At 37.6% G+C, this 11,958-nt stretch overlaps 1 protein-coding gene across 2 annotated transcripts; it reads right to left on the bottom strand.

Annotated features, from left to right (window-relative positions):
* Positions 1-210: 210 nt before the first annotated feature.
* LOC115217397 (zinc finger CCHC-type and RNA-binding motif-containing protein 1) lies at positions 211-7,208 on the bottom strand. 2 transcript variants are annotated; one of them, XM_029787081.2, is made up of 6 exons: positions 7,051-7,208; positions 4,728-4,836; positions 3,894-4,001; positions 2,420-2,511; positions 1,802-1,868; positions 211-693 (listed from the first exon to the last, which is right to left on the bottom strand). In XM_029787081.2, exons 1-6 carry the CDS (start codon positions 7,161-7,163, stop codon positions 556-558), a joined length of 627 nt encoding a protein of 208 aa, XP_029642941.1. In that variant the 5' UTR covers positions 7,164-7,208; the 3' UTR covers positions 211-555. The 2 variants fall into 2 exon arrangements, with proteins under 2 accessions (XP_029642941.1, XP_029642942.1); XM_029787082.2 differs by having other exon boundaries at positions 7,069-7,199.
* Between the last annotated feature and the right edge of the window lie 4,750 nt (positions 7,209-11,958).

An 11,958-nucleotide genomic window follows, 5' to 3' on the forward strand; every position in this document is an offset into this window, starting at 1 on the left:
ACATAAATCCTTTGAATTTTTATTAAACTTTCAAAATATTTTCTCAAGGACCACACACACACACACACACACACACACACACACACACACACAAATCATGCATCAAGAAACGTTCACACACACACACACACAAATCATGCATCAAGGACCACACACACACACACACACACACACACACACAAATCATGCATCAAGGACCACACACACACACACACAAATCATGCATCAAGGACCACACACACACACACACACACACACAAATCATGCATCAAGAAACGTTCACACACACACACACACACACCCAATAATATATACAATGATTATTTAACTCAAAATCGGTGTAAAATTACATCCAATGGAAAACCAAATAACATTAAGCAAGTTTCTCCACTCGTTTGCCAATGTCTTATTGTGGTAAGAAGATGAAAGCAAGTCAATGAGTGAACTCTGTCGAGAGAATCGGACACAAAATAGAAATGTTATTCTTGGAAAGAAGAAACGAACGTGGGGAGAGTATGGAAGAGTAAAGGGGAGCATTGGCGCGAATCTGCCATCTCAACCATCATCAAGTTCCTCTTCGTCACTGAAATAAGAATCCTTTTTGTATTTCTTTTTGGAGGTTTGAGTATTTTCCGATGTTGTGATGTTCATGCTGCCATCCAGCATGGTCTTAGCTTGCTCCATCATTTGGTACTGAAACAATAAAATCAAATTTGAGACGTTTAAACTTCCATACAGAATTTTCCATATAGATTACATGTGTGTGTGTGTGTGTGTGTGTGTAATGTTATGTGTTTGATATACTATGAGCTGGGTACTTTATATATTACATTTGATACATACTAGTGTTTATATAGATCGACCCAGAGAGAATAAAGAGCAAAGTGAACCTTTACATATTTGAAACCCAGAATGTAAAGAGCTGACAGAAATACCACAAGGCACTTAGTCCCACCTTCTCATGATTTCTAACATAGGTACAAGGAGAGATTTATTGGCAGGGGCGAAGAAGCAATCCCTTGAAGGGATCCAGTACATGACTGGTAACACAATACTTATAACAGGAACAAGGACACAGATTTGTTAGGATGGAAAGTGAGGGAACAGATAGTTGTACTGACACCAGTACATAACAGGTACACAGGAATAGATGGCTTAGCTTGGCCATAAAAAACAATTTGTCTAGCACGAGGGTGACAATAATACGCATCATCATCATCATTGTTTAACGTCTGTTTTCCATGCTGGCATGGGTTGGACAGTTTGACAGAGGGCTGGCAAACCAGATGGCTGCACCAGGCTCCAATCTGATCTGGCAAAGTTACTACAGCTGGATGCCCTTATACATACACAATCATGTATATACATATACATACAACATACATGTATCAACTGTTTTAAGGAGTTTCTCCAGTCAAGTCCTGCAGCCACCCCCCCCCCCCATCCATCTTTGACAGAGTTTAAATCCTACTAAAGTTGATTTTGCTTTTCATCCTTTCAGAGCGTAGGGATGAGACACCTTGTGGTATTTGTTCCAGGTCCTTGTGTTCTCAAGTCTTGGGCGACAGTTTTTAATCTGTTACCTTGTTTAACAACACCACTAGGCACTGCAGGGAGGGGTCCCCTTTAGCAGGGTCCATCCTGGTGTATATATTGAAGTCAGGTTTCCCTTTTTAGGATGACTTCCTCTCGCCCTCTCTCTCTCCCCTCATCAAACTCAGTGGCCCCTAGTAAATAAAGGGCTATGAGTACTGGTCTTCTCTCCCTCAATAAGTGCTGGGAATTAATTCAATATTTTTACCTGGTAATTAATTGCAGCTGACAAACTTTCATCCTCTTCGTCACCATCCAAACTTTTCTTGTCCGATCTGAGGAAATTATAAAATAACATTGAAATCTGAAACTGATTTGTCTTACTTTTTACAACAATATTTTACATTCATGAACAATAACAACATTATGGTTTTTCTTGTTATTCTAAATTACAGATACAAATTTCAATTCAATTCGCCCAGATTTTCCTTTTCAAAACTGTTTATATTCACAAGATCATAATTTTAGTTGTAAGACAACTGTGTTCATGAGAACTGCTACAGACTTCTGACCCAGTTCTCATTGCTGAATCTGTGGCAGAATTAGAAGAAATACTAGATTTGAAAGCAACACCTAGAATTAAAAACCAGGACTAAAATAATAGAAAGAGAGAAGACAGGACGCTGAATGGAAAACGGCTGTGGTTGATAATGAGAAGAAGAATAGGAAACGGTTCCATATGATGAAACCATTGTAAACTATTAATAGAAGAAAGGTTTGGTGAAAGGTTAAAAGTGGAAGCAGAGTTTGTGGCAGACGAAGAGGGACAATAAACGTTCAGGAAAGATGGCAATTATAAGAAACAAAGAACAAAGTCCTTACTTACTCATCATCAGATTTTTTTCGTTTTTTCTTTGCAGGTTGTTCCCTGTCACCAAGGAGGTTGTTAGGACATTTGTAACTCAAGTGACCCTCTTCCTGGCAAAGAGAAATGAACCCATATTTATGGACGGACTGTGTGTGTGCATGTTTAATTACATGACAGTATACTTCTAATGCTATACACACACACACACACACAAACGTGTGTCAACACAGTTAACAAAAACTCACACAAAGATAATAATAAACATTAGAAATCAAATTAACAACTCCCACTCAGCCCTCAATTCATGCTAGATATAACAGCTAAACTTGCTGGCAACACACTCACTTTTTGCAATACTTAAGATTAGATTATTTCGGCCTATGCCCCTCAACTGGGGCTACCTGATGGACAGAAAGACCGATTTTATGACACCCTCTTGCTGACCACCTCGTTGATAAATGACAAGAACCTTCTCTTTGTGGCTGGTGATTTCAATGGACATGTTGGACAACATACAGGGGCTTTCCATGGCATACATGGAGGCTATGGTTCTGGTTCCCACAATGAGGAGGGAACCAGGTTGCTGGAGTTCTGTGATGCAAATGATCTTATGGTTGCAATACTAACTTCAGGAAACCTGCCAGTCACCTAGTCACCTACCAATCTGGTAGACACACTAGTCAAATTGACTACATCCTCACCAGGAAAAGGGAAAGATGGTTGCTTATAAATGCCAAAACCTTCCCAGGTGAAGAATGTACCCCACAACGTAGACTAGTAGTTAACAACTTCAGGATCAAGGCTAAATGGATGTCCAGAAGACGACCAGCATGGAGGAGAAGGGTCTGGAAGCTTAAAGATCCTTTGAATAGACAGAGATTTAGAGGTGTATTACTCGAAGCTTTTGACGAAATAGAAAGGGATATAGCATTACATGACGTGGAAGACAACTGGAGGTTTCGACAGGACAACCTGCTGAGGGCCACTGACCAAATCTGTGGATGGTGCAAAGTCCCCTCTTGACCCAAGGTAACATGGTAGTCAAACAATGTTGTTGACAGGGCCATTAGGGAAAAGAAACAGGCTTGGAAGGACTGGAAGAATGGTGGAAGCAGGGAATTGTATTAGACTGTCAAAGGGGAAGCTATGAAACAGGTTTATTTAGCCAGGGAGAAGCAGATAAGTAAAAATTTGCCAATGTTCTGTGCTGTGAAGACCAAACACTTGAGGTATTTCGTGCTGCGAGACAGTGTGTGAGAGAGAATCATGGTGTGTAACCTGAATGTAATTTTTTCCCCTCTACTTTTAGTTATATTTTTAGTTGAAGTGTGTTGTTGAATTTTGAAAAGAATACAAGTGTAGCGCAAATGTAATAAAGGTTGTGGATCACTGGTGGACATAGGGATGTTCCAGTTGGATTGATGCCTGCCAGAATATACTTGAGGGAGAGCAACAATAACAACAACAAAATTCAGAAATGTCTAGTACCTACCCCACATTCATAGCAATGACTTTTGTCCTTGTAAATCTTTCTTCTTATAAATTCTGGTGTGCGTCCATTGTCTTTAGCAATGTTACAAGAGAGGGTGCGACCAAACATCTGACAAAGAAACAAAGCTTCAGCAAGTTTTTTTTGTTCTGTTCTGATAAATTTTTAAAATATTACAATTTCAAACATTTCATTCAAATTCCAAAAACGTTGAAAGTCTGACAGAAGAAAAAGTGATATTGCGGACAAGAAGAGGAGAATTATTTGTTAAGATGACTAGACTTGAGAATAGAATATTAAAGACTGTTTAAAACTACAAGACGGTACCTATATATATATATATATATATATATATAGTAAGATCACTCTAATGTATGGGGAAAACACAAATGAACTTCCAGAAACAGAAAATTCCTCGTCAAAGAAATACTGTTAGGGGATTTATATATATATATATACCAAGGGAGATAACTTCAATATTATGGGAGAGATCCCCCTTGGCTAAATTATCAGTTTATCAATTGTTAAAGAAAATATTGAACAGTGATTTATTTATTTTTCAAAATTTCAATGTAGGATGTATTGTAACATGTTTCTGTAATTTTCTATATTTTAACATTAATTTATCATTTAAGTAATACAAATTTATTTGTCATCATTACTGGTCTGGTTACGTATGAAGCTACATAAAATATATCGTGTGGAAAAGTTCTTTTGAATATTGAGCACAAATAGGTCACATTCAATTTAACTGCACCAACGAGTTCATATGAAACACAAACACAAAATATATTCGAAATACAAAATAGAAAACAAATGAAAATAAACGAGACATACTTCTACTTTATTGAGGGCTTTCACAGCCTTGTGGGCACTTTCACGTTCCAAAAACAAGACAAAAGCAACACCCTTGCTTTTGCGATTAGAATCTTTCATAATTGTGACTCTAGAAAAGAATACAACAACTGATGAGGCACAAAAGGAGGATGTAAAATATCTTTCAATGAATCTCTCTAAATCTCTGGAAGATAAACACAGAAACATAAAACTATATTTTAGTTTATATTATATTAATATTGGTTTGAAGGTGGCAAACTGGCAGAATTGTTAGCACCCCAGGCAAAACAGCGGTATTTTGTTCGACTTCCCGTTCTGGGTTCAAATTCTGCTGAAGTCAACTTTGCCTTTCATTCTTTCAGAAGGGTCAATGAAATAAGTACCATGGGGTCAATGTAATCAACTTATCTCCCACCCCCCAACATGCTGGCCTTGTGCTAAAATTTGAAACCTGTATTAATATTGGTTTCAAATTCTGGCACAAGGCCAGCAATTTCGGGGCATCGGGTAAGTCAGTTACATTGACCCCAGAACTCAACTGGTATTTATTTTATCAATCCTGAAAGGATGAAAGGTAAAGTTGACATCAGAATTTGAACTCGGAACGTAAAAACAGACAAAATACCATCAAGCATTTTGCCCGGTGTGCTAACGATTCTGCCAGCTCACTGCCTTATATTATAGTAATATTAATTAGTGATTCACTGAATGAATGGGGTGGGGTGGGGAGCAGAAGTTAAGTATATTCAAGTTGAACTTTGAAATGTCAAAAACATAAAATGATGTTGTTTTGGTGTGGAGAAGCAAACATTATCGTTTAATGTCTGCCTCCCCTGCTGGCAAGATGTAAAATAAATGTTTTGATGGCTGGACAAAGTATTGACTGGACTGAACCACAGTACGCAACATACAAAGGGATGCAAACAAACCATGGCGAATTTAGTGATCAATTCGTTTTGAAATATAATGATTTCCCAACCAGGATCAAATCATATATTTCTGTCCATTCAGGGGACAGTAGTATGAGCGACAGTCATGGCCCCTAGTCCATCAGGAATGACCAGTGAGATGCTTAAAAGGTTCGGCAAAGTGAGATACAGCCTGGTCACTTGTATAGTTAATCAGGTTGTACAGGAAGGGGTCATAGCCAATGACTGGCGTAGATAAGGGAGATGCCTAAGAGAAAATTACAGAGATGTCAAACTGCTGGAATGGGTCACAGCTGAATTAGAGAAGAGAGTCAACCTAGATGACATGCAGTTCGGTTTTGAGCTGGGAAGAAGCAGCACTGAAACTTTCTAGAAAGGCAACTCCAGAAGTATTTAGCCCAAAATAAAACTGCTGTACTTGGTATTTGCTGATATGGAGAAAGCCTTTGAGTGGGTTCCTCACATAGTGGTCACTGCAGAAGTTATGGATAGATAAATGGCTGATGAGAGCTACACAAGCCATGTACAGAGGGGGGCGTGAGAGTTGGTAACAAATTTAGTGTGGCAGCAGAGATCATTAGGACTCAATTCTCAGTCCATTTGCATTCATAATGGTCATTCAGGCCATAACAGAGGTGTTTAAGCTTGGTTGCCTGTGGGGTCTCCTCTTTGCTGATGACCTCTTCTAATAGCTGAATCTATAGTAGAATTAAAATAGAAATTGCTCATGGGGAAACGAAAGCTCTTAAACTAGGCGAGTTCGCATAAAGAACCGGTCTTAAACTCCTCTGTCATGTCCTGTGGTCCGATGATGAACAGGAGAAACTGAACGCCGAGACTTGATGGATTTCTACCTTAATTCATCACTGAGAACATTGTTGACTGCATCTTTGTAGATCCCTCACAAGCCACTCATCTACACCTAGTCTCCTCAATTACTGAGATTCGTGCTACATCAAACGACAGACCAACGAAAGCCAGGACCAGTTGTTTACTCTCAGCCAAGAAACCGCAAATATAGAAATATCGTAGAATATAAACATCATGAACGACCTTCCAGACAAAACCTTTCAGGTGTTTTATGTGTATAAAATATACCACGTTTAACTCATTTCAATTAATCTTAGCAGCCTTTTATGTAAAATGAAGATTTATTTGTTAATAGGACGAATGCAGCGTATTGCATTCGTTCTGTAGTGGAGGTCATTTTTTACGTATTCGATAACTTTACTAAATATATATATATATATATATATATACATATATACACACGTGTGTGTCCCCTAAACGACCCCCAGCAGCAAGGCCCGGGGGTTCCTCTGAGATTCCATCTAAAACTAAAGAATGGATGTCAACTCTAAATTAAACTACAAAGAAATAAAACAGGATCTTACTTGACCACTTTTCCGTACTTATTGAATATTTTATGAAGATCATTGTTTGTCAATGAAAACGGCAAATTACTGACGTAAATCGTGCTTTTGCTGGGAGCAAGGCCGCCGCTCATCTTGACTGTCTGGGGCAACACCGGCGGTGAACGGCAACAAATGTTCCTTGTTAAATATTGGGACCTTGTACAAAACTTTAATTAAACTGATTATTGCTTGCTATTGGGATTTTGTTTATCGACTTTGGTTTGGAGAAATGGAGTGGAAATCAAAGTTTCAAGTGAATTAACTCTTTAACAAGTAGAATTACTGCTTGTCTGAGTATTATATACAATAGAATTCCACATCGTCAGTGAATGTGTTATTTAGTTTCGTACATATTGGATTCCATCTTGGCAAGTGATTAAATCATTGACAAAGTCCAACGAGACTGAAACACTCCTGCCTCACTACTAGAACGATGTTCGTCTCACTCCCATATGTGTGTGTGTAAGGGAAATGGACAACAAAAAAACCAAGGCAGGATGAGTATCTCAAATTATTTAGAATATTTAATTAGAGTAAGAGAAATTTGAGTAATTAAATATTGGAAGCCTTACAGCTGTTTCTGTGATATCCCAAGTGATAGGTTAGCATCTCCATACACTGGGTATTCCATCATCAGAGACATGGTGCGTGTATATGAAAGTTCTAGACAGGGAATTCACAGTTTATAAAGGAATAAAATAGTAGATAGAAGGATAGAGACAAGAAAATCAAGTTCACAGCTCATCTTCTTCTTCTGGAGGGTGTGGAGGTTGGTCCGTACTTCTGTGAAGGTATATGTCCTTAAGTATAATCTCAGGTAAATCCAGGCAATACTGCCTGGATTTACCTGGGATTATACTGAAGGATCTATACCTTCATGGAAGTACGGACAGGGAGATGTCCATCTATGTATCATATTTAACGTATATATACCATTGAAATGCGTGATGTTGCAATACTACCAAAATATTGCCTGGATTTACCTGAGATTATAGCTTCATAGAAGTACAGACCAACCGTACAGTTCAAATTGTGCAAAGGACAACTTTGCCTTTCATCCCTTCAGGGCAATGAATTGATGGACCTTTTAAGGGTCAGGATAGATGATTCTTTGTGCTGTTTGTGCAAGATCTGTGTTGTTTTGACACGAATGTCTGTGATAGCATTAGTGCCAAGATGGATTGGTCCATGGCTTTGAATAAACATAAAGGCCCCAAAATAAATCCTTTGTACAATATTCACACAGTTCAATAGTTACATAAAGTGATAAAAGAAAAAAAAAGGTAAAATAAGTGAATATTTGAACTGAAAAAGGAAATTTATTTACAAAATATAATACAGAACATCATCAAAGTCATTGTTGAATATTGTCAACGATTTCAAAGGAAATAAATAGTTTTATTGCAATCCATCAGAAATTAATCCACATTTCACATGATTTGTGATAAATATTGCCCATGTTTCCCTGTGTTGAGTGACCGGATTATGTCCCAACATGGACGTAAACAGAAAACTGTTTGTGTTCAATGGTAAAATATATTCTGTTCCATGTTAGGGGAGGGAAAACCTGGCTGTGTTTTAAGCATTCAATGGAAAAAAAGAAAACAAAGGAAAAACAAATAGATTCTTTGAAAAAGTCCCTTTTTTAAAAAAAATTCCTTCAACATAGACATATGTAAACGTCATCTCTTTATATTTTATTTATAAACATATGTTTGTTTAATAATACCCTCCTCCATACATATATTGAAAAGGTTAAGAGGTTTCACATGAGTGAATAATATATATTACAAAATAGAGAGAAAATGCTTTTAGAACTTTGTCATCGATAAAAGAAAGTATTTATATTTTTTCAAAATTTGTTACCAGTTGTAATTACTAAAAAAGGCGATAGGATTATGCTGAAATAAAAGGAAAAATATAAAACTCTCCCCAGACACAACAAAATAAAACTAATCCTTTTTGATACCAGTTCTGGATGTTGACATGTTTGTCTTACAAGAGCTCTGGCACCACGTGACTTTCGTAAGAAAAACATGACCTTCCAAAACTGATAACAAAAAAAAAGATTAATATAACATTTTTCATTTGATTTTCTCTTTATTTCAGCATGATTAAATCACCATTTCAAGCGATGGAAACCTGTTGCTTATTTTGATAAAAATGTAAAGACATTCTCTCTTTTATTTATGAAAAGTTCTCAAAGAATTTTCTTCTTCATGTTTTTTAATACACACTCACCGTTGTTTTATATATTAATTGCTGGACAAGAGAAATATTTCATTTCACATCTGCATTCCAATCTGGCAAAGATGGAACAAGTCATCATAGTCTAAGTAGGTTCTTAATTGGAGTTAATGCTCTCCTAGACAACCCATGTCTTACTCATATCGTTTCTACAGCTTGATACCTTTCCTAATAACAATCACTTTATTTTTTTTGCACATTTCATTGTGACACTGGCACACAAACACACTTCAGTTTGATATATGATTACCCTAATATATATAGAGAAAGGGTATGGAGGTTGGTCCGCACTTCAGTGAAGGTATAATCTCAGGTAAATCCAGGCAATATATATATAAATACATATACATACCTAAGTTATACATATATAATTACCTAACAACATGCACCCACTGACACACACACACGTATCCAAATGTTTGCTTTATGTCCACTTTCCCCTGTTAGCCCAAGTTGATTAAATACATATTGCTGAGGCTTGTCTTGAAGTCAGAGGTCCTCCTTGCTTCCAACCTTTCCCCATTTTGTTCTCAAAGGGATTTTCTCTTATTCCATTTTGTCTGTGAAAGAGTGGAGCCAGAGGATGGTTTCTAGTAGGGAAACTCAATAAAATGTGATCCTTTTTTGTGTAAAGTTGCAGAATGTGAACATTTGTGGTCCTACATAAGCAGGTAGACACACATACCTGTCTGTCAATATAAATACATGCATATCATCCTCATCATTTAACGACTAGACTCTCATTCTAGCATGCTCAGACACGACTGGGGTAGGTTTTCTATGCCTGGATGCTCTTCTTGTCACCTTCCAGGTAGAATAATATTTTCCAGGGCAGGACATATTTTTCCATGCACGACTAGAAACAAACAACATTGTTTGTATGACCATGACACTTCTTTCATTTCAACCATCATGTGATCTCATGGAAAGGGTACACACACACATACACACTAAGCTTCTTTCAGTTTCCATCAATCAAATCCACTCACAAGGTCTAAGGTGTCTGTGCAAGGTGCTGTACAGTGGGACTGAACACAAGATCCCATGGTTGGAAAGCAAACTTCTTCACAACACAGCTACACCTGTGCATACACACACACACATAACACTTGCTCAGTGTCTCACAGGTCAGGTGGATGAGGACTGACTTAGGGTTATACAACAATAACAAATAAAAGTAGTTTTATTAACAAAGAGAGTACTCAACACAAGATGTAGAGTATATTTATTGATCTGAAAAAAAAAATGTAAAATAGATTTCTGTTAGTTTCAACAAGGGATGTCCAGTTCTTTCATCAATTCTTGACACTGAATTAACATGGAAGTGGTTGAGTATTCCACAGTCATGTCAACCCTAAAAAAAAACCAAAAAAAAAAAAACAGTGTGTCACTACATGTAACAAGAGTGGACTTATTAATTCCTGTGTCAATCCATCCAATGGGTTTCCATACAGTTTCCATCTATTCAGCTTCACTCATAAGACATGGGTTGACCTGAGACAATGGTAAAAGACAAAGATGCTAAGATTGAACCTGGCACTCCATGATCATGAAATGAACTTCTTAATGCTTTGGCCCAAAAGACAACTACTGGTTTACGATGGAGTTTCACGCTGGACAGAGCAATCATCAGTGGGTTAACAGCCATTTGATAATTGCTTCCATCAGCATGAAACAAAGTCAACATCCATCGGGAATCTTCATCCTCCTCATCATCATTTTAGAAGTTATTTCATGTTAGCATTGGTCAGACAGAACTCAGCACTTTCTCGTTACTCTTTGCAGTTCACAACATCTTCTGCCACCAGACAGAAACAGACTCCTGCCCCCAACCCCATATCTACAATGTCATCCATGTCCTACACTATACAGTGGCTGTATTTCATCCACCACCACCACCACCAGTGCAAAGAGAGCTTGTCTACTGCTACTCTGAACACTTTGCATTTCTACTTGAAAACCATTCTTTTCTCTTTTCTCCAGACACGTTGTATAAATATGTCACAATCTCACCTGACACCAGTTGCTACACACACACACACACACACACTCTCACTGAAAGCTAATGGTTTCATTATTCTGATTGCTTTTCCAAGTCTTCTACTTTTGTGTATTTAAACAAACAAGAAAGACAAAAGATAATCAACAGGTTCGGATGTGCAACCCTTTTCCTCACCTCAACAAACAGACAAAAGTGGGAAAATCAGAAATTCCAAAAAGCAAAGGAGAGAAGCATACAAACATACATACATACATGTGTGTGTGTATATAGAATCAGGGCAGATTGGGTATAGAAATCCAAAGTTTGTAAAATATTTATTAGAAGCTAAAACAGCAGCGTTACTATTTGGACTTTCACTTTTTGGACTTTCAAAGCAGAAACTGGAGCCTGATGCAGTCTAATCTTGTAAACCCATCCAACCCATGCCAGCATGGAAGGTGGACATTAAAAGATGTTGAACATACAAACACACACACATGTGAGTGTGTATGTTTGCAGAAATACTGCACGCTAAGGCGGCGAGATGGCAGAAACGTTAGCGCGCCAGGTGAAATGCTTAGCAGTATTTCGTCTGCCGTTATGTTCTGAGTTCAAATTCTGACGAGGTCGACGTTGCCTTTCGGGGTCGATAAATTAAG

Source organism: Octopus sinensis, linkage group LG11, assembly GCF_006345805.1.
Source record: "Octopus sinensis linkage group LG11, ASM634580v1, whole genome shotgun sequence".
In the NCBI taxonomy this organism is placed as follows: domain Eukaryota; kingdom Metazoa; phylum Mollusca; class Cephalopoda; order Octopoda; family Octopodidae; genus Octopus; species Octopus sinensis.

What these genes read in the sequence shown, in the direction of transcription:
- LOC115217397 (XM_029787081.2), bottom strand. Translation starts at nt 7,163, where the DNA reads ATGAGCGGCGGCCTTGCTCCCAGCAAAAGCACGATTTACGTCAGTAAT. An exon ending in AAGTACGGAAAAGTGGTCAA is followed by an intron (nt 4,837 to 7,050) that starts GTAAGATCCTGT and finishes ATTCTTTTCTAG; the next exon opens with AGTCACAATTATGAAAGATT. An exon ending in CGAAAAAAATCTGATGATGA is followed by an intron (nt 1,869 to 2,419) that starts GTAAGTAAGGAC and finishes TAATTTCCTCAG; the next exon opens with ATCGGACAAGAAAAGTTTGG.